General features: G+C 40.4%; 1 protein-coding gene across 1 annotated transcript in view; it reads right to left on the bottom strand.

The window, feature by feature from the left end:
* NELL2 (neural EGFL like 2) overlaps window positions 1–16,039 on the bottom strand; it is a 329,995-nt gene that overhangs the window by 143,858 nt on the left and 170,098 nt on the right. The window contains exon 10 of the mRNA XM_040343892.1: window positions 1,562–1,653. Within this exon, the coding sequence (XP_040199826.1) occupies window positions 1,562–1,653 (92 nt within the window). The remainder of the gene's footprint in view (window positions 1–1,561; window positions 1,654–16,039) is intronic.

Consider the following 16,039-nt stretch of genomic DNA (forward strand, 5'->3'; position numbering starts at 1 on the left):
CCCAATAAAATACATTTACGCTTTTGGTTGTAACATGACAAAATTTGAAAAATGTCAAGGGGTATGAATGCTTTTTCAAGGCACTATACATATACTCGTTGAGGGACTAGCTTGCAAGAATGTGGACAACACAGTGGCTAAGTGGTTAGCATTTCATCATAGCAGCACTAGTGTTGTTGGTTTGAATCCCAAACATGAAACTACCTGCCTGGAGTTTGCATGTTCTCCCTGTGCGGGTTTCCCCTGGCTACTCTGGATTCCTCCCACATTTCAAAGACATGCTGGTAGGTTAATTGGCTTCTATCTAAATTGATCCCGATATGTGTATGTATGAATGTGAGTTAGGGGCCTTGGATTATAAGCTCCTTGAGGATAGGGACTAATGTAAAGTATATAATATATAATGTGCTGCATAAATTGATGGAGTATGCCTGTAATAGCATGGTGAAGGGCTCCACGGTTGATGACCGATATGGAGGAAACAAACTTGTTGTCTTCTCAGAATGTTAATCAATCCTCATATGGGTCCTAGAGCTCAGTTGTTTTTGGGTGGAAATAAACATCCTTCCTTATGTCCACATCTTATCAGATAGGCAGACCTTCATACAACTAACAGCTGTTCTCAGGACTCTATACTGCATATGTCCACTGCCTCTTTCTATTGCTCTCTCTGCTGGGGGAGCCTGCTGCTGGGTGAAAGGCTGAGTGCTGACAGAACACTAATAAGGTACAATTTCTGCCTGTTTATTTTGCGGTACCCCATTAGTCAGCAGCTGATTTGGGTTTAATTAGTTGCTTGAACAAACAGATGTTCTGTTCGTTTTAGGCTATTGACTTGCTATACAAAATCCTCTTGCAGTCAAAAGAGCCACTAGAACTAAAGTTCTCTGGTAGCATTTTCTGGGGTGGCTTAGTCAACTAGTAGCCCCCTTTATGACAAGCCTATATTGCGTTGCAACAATAAAGATATGGTGTAATGAAACATGTGGATGATATTACCGGATGAGATCATTACACATCAGAGATTGGCTCACCGGCTAAACCCAGAAGAGCCAGCAAAATTAAACTGCACTGGAAAATAATCATCTCTTTTTCAAAATAAAGAAAAAAACACTCAAAAGATATAAAATACACGTACAAGCACCTAAAACTTGTACTTTTGTCATACAAATAAGGTAATGTGCCCCTGACTAATGTCATTTGAATTACCAGGAGCTACAAACCCTCCTTGTGGATGCACACACCCTTGTAAGTGACTTGATTGAACCAAATTAGTAGTCAGATCATGCAAGGGTAAACATGTGGGTGATATATGTTGTATACGAGTGCTTGCTTGAAAAATCTCTGCAGCCAGTAAAGGAGGGTGTGCTTTTTCTCCATAGAAAATTGAACTATCCTTTCACTGCATGAGTGCTTTACAATTATATTTACATGAAATGCCTTTATAGGCAACATAAAACATTTTTGCAGATGAAATATATTGATATTACAAATACACATCTACTGTCTCATAGAAAGAATGGGCCTATTGCCTGAAGAACACAATGAAGCAGCAGCTTACCCTGCATTCAAAGAGTATACACACTCCAGAAGTAGAATAGGCAGTTTGCCTTTCACCTTCAAAATACAGCTGGCCTTGGTATACACACGCAGCTAATAAAAGAAGAAGAGATACAAAGAGATTAAGCATTATTCAGAACGTTTTTTTTTTTTTTTTTACTGCATAAATGCGAACAGTAGCTTTAACAAAACATTTTGAAATATTAGCAAATATCCTGATATATAAAGCTAAACACCTTGCAGAAATAAAATAGAGCTGCTGTTCGAAATCAAAGGCCCTGAATAGCCTACCTGACAGCCCCCCCCCCCAAAAAAAAAATATATCAACAAAAAAACACACTAAAATTATTATTAGAGGACACACACACAACTTTCGGAATTCTTGCTAAATCTAAAAGATAAAATTGTATTGAATCAAGTCAATGCATTAAGTTGTGTGTTTAAACACAGTTTACTATGCTTCAGTTATAAATAAACACAGTAATGATCACTCACTGTGTTTATTCAGAAAAGAAGGGGCTGGAAAATGACATTTATTGGCCCTATACCCCGCTCTCCATCCTGAACATCCTTGCAGCAGTTGACAGGGCTGGGGGGGGGGGGACGGACACAGCAGAGGACATCGGATGTGGGTAGGACAGGTAGGATGATCAGTGCGATTACAGGAACGATGCCTGTGTCTGCCTGCAGGATCTGAAAGCAGGCTGGAGAAGAGGGGAAGAAACTGGCTTTCAGCTGCTGAAGGGAGAGACACGCATGGCATTGTTTCTGTAATTTCACCAATCATTCTCCCTGTCCTGCCCACATCTCATTCCACCTGCTGCCCAGTCGCCATTCAGGAGAGGCCCTGGATATAAAAGACACACATTGTTACAGCTCTGTAACCATTAAATATTTTTTATTTTATTTATTTTTTAATGCAAGTACCTGATTTTTACAAGGTACCAGCCTGTACAGCAGGGCGCAGGTGTGAAAGGAAGAAACAGTGCAAGGATCCAATCAGTTCATGTGCTAAAAGGAAACAGTTTGACAGGGGGGAAAAGCAAAGCGTAACAAAACACATCACTGTGCTGCTTCTCCTTTCACTGTTCAGTCACAGGCTGGGCAAATCTAGCACAACATGGGCTCAATGAAAGTGGATTGAATGATACTGGCCACTGGCCATCAGACTGGGGAAATCTAGTGGCAGAAAATTGTACTGACAGGGAAATCTTAAACAAAAGCGCTTTTTTTTATATCTTTTAAATGTGTTATTTTTGAATGGAGTTCTGCTTTAAATTGTAGAGAATTTGAACTTAAAGGGGTTGTAAAGGTTCATTTTTTTATTTTCTAAATAGGTTCCTTAAAGCTAGTGCATTGTTGGTTCACTTACCTTTTCCTTCGATTTCCCTTCTAGTTTTTTTTTTCTTTGTCTGAAATTCTCAATTCCTGTTCCTCCTCAGTAAGCTTGCCCCTATCATCTGGCTGGGGGTTAGTCAGCCAGAACAGCTTACTGAGGAGGAACAGGAAAAAAACATTTTAGAAGGGAAATCGAAGAAAAGGGTTAGTAAACCAACATGGGTGTCAACTCCATAGGGCAAGGGGGGGCAATTGACCCCCCCTGGAAAATTGAGAAGGTGTTGAAGAGTCTAGAAGCTGCGGGTTGTCTGAGCGGTCTCGGCCCGGATGTCACACAGGCACAGCGAACAGACTGAAGCCGCCTCCCCCTCCGGTGTTTATGTGTACACATGGGGAGGGAACCTGCTGTGCCTGTGCCGCGCTGATGGCTGATCTGAGGTACTGAATGAGATGGGGGAGGAGGGTCCGTCTGTGCCGAAGGGGGGGGGGGTTGTGCTGAATGTGGGGTCCATCTGTGCTGAAGGGGGGGGGGGGGTCTGTGCGTAAAGGGGGTCCATCTGTGCTGAGGGGGGGTCTGTGCTGAATGGAGGGGTCTGTGCAGAATAAAGGGGTCTGTGCTGAAGGGGTGTTCCATCTGTGATGAATGGAGGGGTTTGTGCTGAAGGGGGGTCTGTACATTCTCTAGGCTATATTCATATGAGCATGGATGTAGCTGAATTATCTCAAGAGCTATTTCACACTGCCAGCTGGCCACGTTATCGGTAGAGCACAACTAAAACGTGGCGCTTTACCATTGCTTTAGCTGCGCTATTCGGCCGCTAGCGGGGCGCTTTTAACCCCCGTTAGCATTTTAAGAAAGGGTTAAATGCGACTGTGTATCACCGCTGCCGAAGCGCCCCCCTCTGAAAAAATTTCAGCGGACACCCAAGTAAACCAACAATGCACTAATTTAAAGGAACCTATTTGGAAAATAAAAAATGAACCTTTACAACCTCTTTAAGGCTAGGTCTATATATAATATTTAATAAAAATAATACATTGAAAATGTATTCAAACTAAATTGAGGTTAAAAAAAAAAAAAAGAATCCTGCCTGGTTTTACTAGTACAGCATGCCATTTTTTTAAAAAAAGTAAAACAAATAATATGCCAACATCATTTCATATCTTATACCCAACAACTGCATCATTTGGCAGCTACATAATTCCATATTTTACTGTATTTCCTAATTGTAATAATGAATACAAATGTAGTAAAGAGCTTGTGTTACTGTACCCACACATAGACTACAAGCAAACCATTTCTTACCACTAGAGAGGTCCTCAAATCAATAAACAGACAATACACAACAAAAAAAAAAAACAGAAACAAGGAAACTCAAGTCAGCAAGCTTTGCTGCAATTGTGTCCTTCTGGAGCTGTAATGTTTACTATACAGCATATTGCATTATTTTATTAGGTACTCTAGTGCCTCATCTATAGGCAGCAGAGACAGAGTTGTTTTCAGATAATAAAATGGAATTGCCTTAAATCAGAAACCCCCGCATACAAGACACCCTAAACATCTGCATCCCTAAAAAAACATTAAGTTGTCTCTGTCACAGGATCTTTCCATGTAGTCTCTTTAAAACAATACTTTTTTTTTTTCAAAAAGTCCACAAATCAGTGGTCCTAAAAGACTAATAGCACTTCACAGGTGCCAATATCTCAGTTTAAGGTGGGTTTCTCTGTCACATACAGTCATAGCAGGTGAAAGGTTTTGTTACACAAGTCACTACAGAATCCTTCCAACTCTGGTTTGTGAGATTTGGATGATAATCAAAGGTGACAGCATAGAATGAACATGTCTCTATTATGTGAATTTGTCTACTTCAAGATTGGTTTGGATTACCTGGCTGTGCCATAGCACTACCGGTACAATGTGGACAGATATGACAAAAGTGTTTAACTCTACAGAGTAAACGGTTTGAAGAAAATCCTACCAAACACCAACACTTCAATCTTTAGTGTGTAACTAAAGTAAAAAAAAAGAATTGCATACTGAATATGCTTTAGGTTTTAATACGCAACAGTTTAACCCAGTTTCTTTAAAATTCTGTGTATATTTAATCCCCATGAATACCATAGAATCATATAAAAATAAGGGAGGGCGCACCAAACTTGTGCATTACCAAAAATAATTTTAATAAAAAGGTAAAACAGCAATGATCATACTCGCATAGAAACGTGGTGTACAAGCATATAAAAGCGAGATTCATCGCTTTGGCTCTAAAGAAAGAGGGTCCTCCCTCGAAACACGTTAGCCACCCTGCAATACCATCTGGTTCCTGCTATAGACCCAAAAGTCACTGCACATTATTGCTGTTGCGTTGATATGCTTGTACACCACATTTCTATGCGAGTATAATCATTGCTGTTTTACCTTTATTAATATTTTTGGTAACGCACAAGGCCGGGGCACCTTCCCTTATTTTTATATGTTTCACTTCCAAGGACACCCATTGTTCTGAGGAGGACGGCAAGGCCATTGACATTGCATACAAAAAGGCTGATTGTACCACACACTTCTAGACCCAGCACCCAAGCCCAGAAGAATTGTTTTGTACCTTAGTATCATTTCAGAGATTCCCATCTGCTTCTTTTTTCCCTTAATGCCTTTGTCTACAATACATTTGGCTCTCTTAGTACCTTCCTTTGTAACCATCTACTCAGCTGTGCTGAAAGCAGAGAGTAAGTGATGGCAAAGGATGAGTCTGAGAGGAAGGACACATTCTGGCATCCCTATAGACAAGCGTGTTTCTCCTTGCTCGCCACTGGATGGTTCAGAATAAAATTATGCTGATCAGTTGATTTATTACTGTTCCCAAAGCAGGCCTGATAGAATGTAATCAAGCAACTGATGTGCAGGCTGCATAGGTAGAGTCAACACCATTCAGTGGCCAGCACTCACCCTGGAACGTGCACATCTAAAGAACATACAGGGATGTGTCTTTACTGTTGCAATAAGCAGGAAGCTTATGTATTACATTCCAGCTGGCTGTTATAAAAATCAGGAAAAAATCAGGAAATGCTAAAAAACAAAAACGAAAAAAAAAAAAACAAACAGCAGCAAATGCCACCATGGGGATGGACTAAGAGCCGGTTCACACTGGGTCGGCACAACTTTGGGGGCGACTCGGCAAGGCGTCCTGAAGACGACTTGCAAAATGAGTTCTATATAGAAGTCAATGCAAGTCGCCCCGAAAGCCGTACAAGAACCTTTTTCTAAGTCGGAGCGACTTGCGTCGCTCCTATTAGAACGGTTCTATTGAATACAATGGGACGCGACTTGTCAGGAGACTGAGTCGCCTGACGAGTCTCCCCAGTGTGAACCGGCTCTAAGGGTATGCACTTATTTTCAAAGGAAGAAAAAATATTTTAACAATATTAGTAGCACGTTTTGAATCCGTAATCAATTCTCTTTATTAATACTTAAAATGGAACTAAATTATTCATACATACCTCCTCTCTAATTGTCTGAGGTTTGTGGGGGGGTGGGGTAGCTGGCGTTGGCATCTTCTCCCTGTCTCCTTCCTTCCAGGTGCCAATCTTCAGCAGTCTTCTTTGGCAGGAAGGAGATGATGCAACTCCTGTATAGGCACTGTGTCAGTGATGTAAACCGAGCTATGTATGCAGGCAGGTAGGTGTATTTTATTGCAGAAGAGACACCAAAAGTATTTTCGGTGATTAATAGCCTGCCTGCTCATATTTTTTTATGTTGCCTTAAGTGCCAGTTTAATGTAATTAATGTGACTTTAGCACTTCTTTAACACCATAACATGGTGTTAGGAGTACAGTTGTGTGGTGTTGGTTTAAAGCGGTTGTAAACCGCTGGACATTTTTTTTTATTTCTCCTTACTTGCAAAGTAATGTCATAATGTGCTAGTATGCATCGCATACTAGCAAATTGTGTGAACCTTACCTGAAAACTAAGCATTCCAGTGATGTAATGTCATCACTGGAGGTCGCTTCTATCTTTACCCATCTTGCTTCCAGGTTCGAGGATTCCAGCTCTGTGACTGTCCGGAGACGCGATGACGTCACTCCCATGTATGCGCACAGGAGCCGCCGTTTACAACACAGGGCTCAGAATGAACAACACGGGTGGCCGTTCCTTCAGGGTGCATGCACCATTGATGTTGCTGATGCATGCACAGTAAATATCTCCTCAATGGCGAAATTCTCACTACCTATAGGTAAGCCTTATTATAGGCTTACCTATAAGTAAAATTTAGTGATGGACGTTTACTTTACACTTTAATTCCTCTACCAGTGATTGCATTGGAGCACTAATGTATTCCAATAAATTGCACAACAGTATGTCTATCTGGGATCAAAAATAAAAAAATAAAAAAAAGTTTGGCAATACAAATGACAGTGATCAAAAACAGTAAACAATGGTTTAAGAGAAAAAATTATTTATGTGAAAAAACAGCCAAACCAGAGGCCTGACTTGAGCCTCATTATAATATGCTGTAACGTCAGCTGAAGTTAAAATAAAAAAGGTTAAAAAAATAAATAGGATATACTTTCATATTCATTCACAAATTCTAGCAGCATAAGCATTAAAAATAGTCAATGATAAAAGAGAGTGAAGTTCCGCTTTAAGTTGGAAAACAGGGAAAGGTCAAAGCTTTTTTTAACTTTGCAAAAGTAAAAAAACAAAAAAACTTTTGAATGTATCAAATAACCAATGCCAAATCAGTTCGACTATGTGAGCTTGTTTTATGGATGCTCACAGTATAAGATACCTGCCCTTACCATCGGTGCCAAATCAGCATTAGACTGACCCCAGAATTGAACTTGATGGCATAGCCCAGCATCAATTGCTGGCAAGGTCAATACAGCTGTGACAAAACATCACAATGGATGGGTGAGAAGCTCTTGTGACAGTTAAATCTCCTCAGATCAGATTATACGCTGTGCCCTAGCATAGCCTCCCCCTTCACCTCATGTATTTGTAGCCAATCTTAACCATGCCACTTAACTTCACTATGATAATACCCATGGTGATGCCATGCTTTCAGCAGTCAAGGTTTCCTTTCCCTAAAAAGGAGCTCAAGTGGCCTTCATTATGCAAAATATAGACTTTGGCTAGTGCTTCATCACATTGCCCCTTGCTTCTTGCTCTTGTCAAATGAGGTTTCCAACCAACAGTGATTTAGAGGAGTTGGGAGTGGGAGGACCAGGGGTCAAGTCCTGGCAAAAAAAGTGTGGGAACTCCCACCCAAGATCCACTCCCCCACTAAAAAAAAAAATGATACGCTCATATGCATAATTACTAAACCCCATGTTTTTTGTTTTTTTTCGATCCACTGTACCTTAGTAATCATTTATGTTAATGGCCGCTTCCTGTATATGGATTCATCGGGTAGTGTGCAAGTGACGGAATACCCGCACACTACCCGATGAATCCATATACAGGAAGCGGCCAGTAACAAAGGATTACTAAGGTTCGCCATGCCCCTGACAGTGACTCGAGCTGGGCATCACCGCTTAGTGAAGGACTGGCTCAGTTGGCTTGGCTGCTCTAGTCCTGCAAAGGGAACTGCGTTCCTGCTGTGAAAAAAGTGCAGGAACTCCGTTGCCACGCGTTCCCGCAGGACTTGAGCCCTGGGGAGGACTAAATCATCAACTTACTAGCTGAAGTTTGTATTTGCACAAGGACCATCATGGCATTGTGGATCTTTGAAAGAAAATACTTAAGATGCATGTAAACACCTTTAGGTACCTGCTATAAAGTCCTAATCGTACAATGAGGCTTATTCCTTAATAAAAACTGCAGAAGAGAACAAGACTGAAATTTTTGTTTAAAAACTCAAAAGGTTCTTGTTTAATTTCTCCATAAAATTAAAGCCTCGCTGGGTGCGATTGGCAAAAACTTTTGTTTAAATTGTATCTATAGGGGCTGATCCACAATTACTAGAGAACGTTATGTAAAGAGCCATTTCTATTAAAAAAAAAAACTTTAATATACATGCTATCGTGTTTGCACATAAACCACCGTCTTACTATAACTATGGTTTACTCGCCATCTGAAAAGATGTATAAATGTTTATATTCACCACCATTAACGATGACTGTTAACAGAAGTCAAGTAATTAGTTACACTAGTAGCTATTAATCTGCTGTTAACTTGCATGATGGAACAATTCAAAGAACATTAAGCCTGTAATGAAATCAGTGTCTGCATTTATAGGACTGTTAAACACATTTACTGATTAATCATTAATAAGAAAACTCTTGAAGCCAGGCGACTGGGTAATTCAGGCCTCTTTTGTTAAGGCTTTTTACTAATAAAAATAATTAATCTGGAGTATGCAATTCTAAAATCAACAAACAGCAATGCACCAATTTATAGATGTTAAGTAGGCATGTAGTATTGTGATTTTTTACTGAATGAATTTAAAACACAAACAGCTATAAATGTTATCAGGTCATATATGTAGCACCACCCTGAAGCAAGGTGGTACACCCAGATACATGAATGGGCTGACAATTCACCTCAGGGTGTGGATTACTTAGGCAATATTGTTATGTAAACAGTTGGGCGCCAGTCACTTTAAGGTACAAACAAAAACAAGTTTATTAATTCTCATTCAAAACTCCTGGGAGAAAGCGTTAAGGTGTTCAGGACACCCGTTACTGGCCTTCAGACTCAAAAGCACAAAAAGAAGAGACACCAATACAGTAAAGAGCCTTTAAGCGGATTTCAGCAATCTGTACCTTCTTAGGCCGGGTACACACGAGAGGATTTATCCACGGAAACAGTCCGGGGGACCGTTTCCGCGGATAAATCCTCTGGCGGATTTTGATCTCATGGTTGTACTAACCATGAGATCAAAATCCCCGCGGAATTCCGTCCGCGGTGACGTGTCACGCCGTCGCCGCAATGATGATGTGGCGTCGTGCGCGACGCTGTCATATAAGCAATTCCGCGCATGCGTCGAATCATTACGACGCATGCGGGGGATGGATTCGGACAGATTGATCCAGTGAGTCTGTACAGACCAGCGGATCAATCCGTTGGACTGGATTCCAGCGGATCGATTTCTTAGCATGTCAAGAAATTTTGATCCGCTGGAAATCCATCCCCGGGGACAAAAATCCAATTCCAGCGGATCGATCCTCTCGTGTGTACGGGGCCTTCGAAGTAGCTAGCTGTACATTATCAGGCAAATCTTTCCAGTAGCAGCAACAGTAGTCTCGATGATCCCATCTTGATCTTTTCCTAGACTCTCCAAAAGTTCCTCACTCAGGACCTCATGTGGCAGAATGACCTCTGGTACCTCAGCTCAGACTGCATCTGCTCCTCTCCTGTCCTTAGCCAGGCTCCCAGACCACATAGCATCAAGCACCAGGACTCACTGGACAGGCAGACCTCTTCTGCTCCAAGCACACGTGTAGGCCCCAGAGCTTGGGGGGGGGGGTCACTTGGCCCTTATACAAAATGTATACTCTCCCCCAGCATTAACATAACCAGGATAGGCTGCAAGCTTCCTGTAATGGCCAACACAACTGAAACAGTAACAGTATCCCATTAACAATCTTTTGCAAAAGTAGATTTTTGCACTCACATAATATCAGTGGGCTTATCAACATCTGACAGTTGGCATAGGACAGCTCTCCAATTCTGGCTATGATTTGGGCTGGTTTTACTTGTTGCAGGCAGTGATGAATACTCTCTGTGGCAGTAGTTAGGTAGACTATGTCCAAAGCAGGTTCCACAGATTACATAGCAGCAGTTTTGGTGGTCATGTCCAGGCATGATGTAGAGCACAATAGCAGACATGCTCTGGTGTCCGTAACATATATATATATATATATATATATATATATATATATATATATATATATATATATATATATATATATATACATACATATACACACACACACACACACACACATACATACACCCTAGATTACAGCTGAAACTGGAGGCTTGAGGTTGTTCTAACTTTCCCACAGAGCCAAGCAAAACTTCTGGGTAACTGCAGTCCCTTGCTACTGGTATCTTCAGCAAAAAAAATAACGTCAAGCCCCATGCTGGGCCCAAAAAATGTAGAACCCCCCAACCACCAGAGACATGGTAGAACCTCTAGAGCAGGGTAGGCAACATTTCACCTCAGGGGTAGATCACTTAAGCAATGGTGGGACATGTAGACAGATGGTGCCAGTCACTTCTAGATGAAACAAAAAGGATTTTATTACTCTCAGTCCCTGGGAGAGAGGGATGGAAATGCTCAGGATTTCAGCAGAACTGGTTACAGCACAGAAGAGCCTTTAAGTCAAGACAGACACCCAGCAAATATCACCAGCAGCAACCAGACACTGAGCCCGTGTGTTTAAAGCTGACTTTCAAATTAGGGTGAACCTCTGCTTTAAAATCAATGAGGGCTGCTAAGATGCAAGTGAGCGAATCTCCTAAATGTTTAGATTAAATGTTATGTGCCTGCCCTGAGAGTTGTGCTGTGTTAGACCAACAATTGTATTGGGCTTTTTGTTTTGTTTTTAATGGCTTTATGCTTGCTCAGTTGTGGCAATTTGACATGTTTTATCCATGAATGGCTATTATTTTTTTGAATGCTATAAACAGTACCTCTTCAGATAAATTGCATTTTTCTAAAACTGCACTGGTGTTGCGTTATATGGTCAGTTTAAATGTAAATAGTGCTTAGCTGAGTTCTTTGACCGTTACAAAGAAATGGTCATAGACAGATGCAGATTGATCTCACAGAAGTGGCTATGCTTGCACAACAGTAATTAATACAATGCCTTTGAAAGAGCTGCAGCAGCACAACTAGGTATGTGTTTCATGTTTGATTTCTTAACACAGCTTCAGGAATCTTGAGAAAGGAAACAAGCAGCAAATATACTTTGCATACTAGCAATAAATAGAACTGTTAGCTTCTACAGAGTTCAAGTGGGAAATTACACTTATAGAGGCTATTTAACCAACAAAAAATTGCTAGTTTGAGCTGGCATATTCCAGGTTTATTGTCTATAAAAACTTTTTAATCTAAAAGGCCCAAAAAAGAAAATGGTTACTTTCTGGGACCCAAGAATATAATTTTTCGTGTTCAAAGATTTTTATTGAAAACACCATGGTGTACAAGCATTAAAAAATATCAACTATATAGCAATTTGGTACACTCAAAAGTAGTTAGAAACAGGTTTTAAAGGTTTAATTTGTTATACTTCTGGTAATGAGATAGAGAGACCGTGATGTAACAAACTCAAGAATATAAATTTTTACCAAAACGTCAGCAAAGCCATGCAAGCACAAATAACCTGGGCTGTGCACATACATAATGTACTCAAGTTCACTCAGAAAAGTGAAACACTATCATTAATAAAAACAATTATAATTCAAAACAGATTTAATTCCAATGTAAGTGCTCATACATAAAAAACTGTTTCAAGCTCCAGAGGCACATACAAGACACCAATTAATGCAGCTCTATACTTAAAATACATCCAGATTTATTTTTATTTTTTAATGCAAGCCGTGTAGGTACTTGAATTTGACCCGTAACAGCTTCTTGCAGTTCCTGTACAGCAGACCTTTTACCTTGTCTGTAAACATATCATCTACCACAATCTCACGTGCTCTGATAATCTTCATCAGTGTGCTAGATCACAAGTTACTACTCCAAACTAGGCTACAGAGTCAAGTGGTGACCAATCACCAACATGACTGCTGTGACCCAATTTGGGTTTCAACCCATAGTATAGGTTAGACTGGTTTAGAACAATGCGGCCCTATTAGGCCTGATTTTGGTACAATGATTATAATAGCAAAATCAAAGTAAATCACCAATAGGTACTCATTGAGCTTGCATTTTCATGCAGTGCCTATTGCTATAAAATAGGATGTAATGGTGCAAACAGTTTGTGCAGCACTTTACAGTATAAATAAAGAGGACTGAACAGTTTTAAGACAAGAGGGTTAGAAGGACCTGGTTTATTGAAATACAGTACACCCCTCACATTTTTGTAAATACTTTATTATATCTTTTCATGTAACAAAACTGAAGAAATTTCACTTTGCTGCAATGTTAAGTAGTGAGTGTATAGCTTGTATAACAGTGTCAATTTGCTGTCCCCTCAAAATAACACAACACACAGCAATTGATGTCTAAACCGCTGGCAACAAAAGTGAGTACACCCTTAAGTGAAAATGTCCAAATTGGGTCCAAAGTGTCAATATTTTGTGTGGTAACCATTATTTTCCAGCACTGCCTTAACCCTCTTGGGCATGGAGTTCACCAGAGCTTCACGGGTTGCCACTGGAGTCCGCTTCCACTCCTCCATGGTGACATCAAGGACTTGGTGGATGTTAGAGATCTTGCGCTCCTCCACCTTCCGTTTGAGGATGCCTTACAGATTCTCAATAGGGTTTAGGTCTGGAGACATGCTTGGCCAGTCCATCACCTTTACCCTCAGCTTCTTTAGCAATGCAGTTGTCATTTTGGAAGTGTGTTTGGGGCCGTTATGTTGGAATACTGCCCTGCGGCCCATTCTCCAAAGGGAGGGGATCATGCTGTGCTTCTGTGTGTCAAAGTACATGTTGGCATTCATAGCTCCCTCAACTGTAGCCCCCCAGTGCCAGGAGCACTCATGCAGCCACAGACTATGACACTCCCACCACCATGCTTGACTGTAGGCAATTTTGCCCAATTTGAAGATTTTCACTCAGGGGTGTACTCACTTTTGTTGCCAGCGGTTTAGACATTAATGGCTGTGTGCTGAGTTTTTTTGAGGGGACAGCAAATTTACACTGTTATACATGCTGTACACTCACTACTTTACATTGTAGCAAAGTGCAATTTCTTCAGTGTTGTCACATGAAAAGATATAATAACATATTTACAAAAATGTGAGTGGTGTACCCACTTTTGTGAGATACTATAATTTTTTTCTCTCCTGCAGTATTGCTATTGCCCGTTTTTACTTTACGGACTCTTGATGCAAATTAACAAAAAGAAAACAAATACCCCCAGATGGGACTTTAAAGGCCAGACTCCAGTAAAGATATATACATTTTATTAGGTGGTTGGACCAAGATGGGTTGACATTTGTTCACAGAATAATTCTGGATGTTGGATTACATGAGTCTTCTGGAACAATCAAAAAATATAACATAAAATAAAAGTAAATATAATAGAGTGACACCTGGGACACACGTCCCGTGTATGGAACCAAGAAAAAAACACAAAATGAACCTTGTGACAATAACATACAAAATAGATTAAAAAAACACTCTGTAGAGAGCAGTGGAGATTTTCCCGACGCGTTTCTGGTCTGTTGATAGAACAAAAGACCTTCATCAGGGGCCACAAGAGTGTATGGTTACAAGCTTTTTTTCTCTCGTTTGTAGTAAACAAAGGTTTAGAAAAATAACCCTCAAGTTTTGGGTTCAAGGTGTCCCCAGAGGCGGTTATAGGGTCCTAGGGGTAGAGAAAAAGGGAGGGATGGCTCCGACTGACCTCAAACACACGGTGTCCCAGATATGGGACTTTAAGGGCAAAAGTGCAGCAGGTCAGTGAGTCCAATACGGACGGTCCTCTTAACGATGCTTGGGGGAGTCCCGAGCTGAATATGTATAGGGGAACCTGATGCCAAATGCCAACTTTAAACCACGGCATTTGGCATCAGGTTCCCCTATACATATTCAGCTCGGGACTCCCCCGAGCATCGTTAAGAGGACCGTCCGTATTGGACTCAGTGGACTCACTGACCTGCTGCACTTTTGCCCTTAAAAAAGTCCCATATTTGGGACACCGTGTGTTTGAGGTCAGTCGGAGCCATCCCTCCCTTTTTCTCTACCCCTAGGACCCTATAACCGCCTCTGGGGACACCTTGAACCCAAAACTTGAGGGTTATTTTTCTAAACCTTTGTTTACTACAAACGAGAGAAAAAAAAGCGTGTAACCATACACTCCTGTGGCCCCTGATGAAGGTCTTTTGTTCTATCAACAGACCAGAAATGCGTCAGACAAATCTCCACTGCTCTCTACAGAGTGTTTTTTTAATCTATTTTGTATGTTATTGTCACAAGGTTCATTTTGTGTTTTTTTCTTGGTTCCATACACGGGACGTGTGTCCCAGGTGTCACTCTTTTATATTTGCTTTTATTTTATGTTATATGTTTTGATTGTTCCAGAAGACTCATGTAATCCAACATCCAGAATTATTCTGTGAACAAATGTCAACCCATCTTGGTCCAACCACCTAATAAAATTTATATATCTTTACTGGAGTCTGGCCTTTAAAGTCCCATCTGGGGGTATTTGTTTTCTTTTTGTTAAAACTACCAGGGATGTGGCCACCCTTCCAGTCCAGGGACATATGAACCCCTCTTCTTCATATATTTCTTGATGCAAATTTGCACGGAGATAGGTAGGGACTAAGATCTAATACCATTTGTTGACCAAATTTAGGAAAAGTGCTAGTATTGGTGACTTTATAGTTCAAAGAAGACCTAAAGTGCCCACTCAAGCCACACAACACAATCTACTGAGTTTTATTGATTTTATAAATAGTACTAAGATACAAACCAATTTGTATGTTGCTGATGTTTGAAAAACTTAGGTGACTAAATCACATCAATGTAAAAATACACATATCTGCACTGCTATTAAAAATCTTTGTATTCAAATAATTGCTCAAACTAAAGCATAGCACACTCCGAGCCTTGGGAGCACTCTGTACATGCTCAGTTTGGTTTGAAATGCTTGTAGACATGTGCGGTTCGTTTCAAATTAACATTCAGATTTTTTTTTAGTTATTTGGAGATTCGGATATATCCAAATACCCGAATTGCAATATAAATTAATTTTAGCGAATGCTCTGAATAACGTAACTAAATTTGAATCGAATTTCACATTGAACTCCAGCCGAATTTGCACTACACATTGCTGAAATCAAAGACTGCGTGTGTTATTAGAGTGCCATTTTGAAATAATGCTGTTTTTGTTAAAAGGTGATTTAACCACTTGCTGACCGCCACCATTACTAGTAAAAAAAAAACAATATTATTAATAAAAATGTCATAAATCTATCCCCTATTTTGTAGACGCAATAACTTTTGCGCAAACCG

This window comes from Rana temporaria, chromosome 3 (genome assembly GCF_905171775.1).
Source record: "Rana temporaria chromosome 3, aRanTem1.1, whole genome shotgun sequence".
Lineage (NCBI taxonomy): Eukaryota > Metazoa > Chordata > Amphibia > Anura > Ranidae > Rana > Rana temporaria.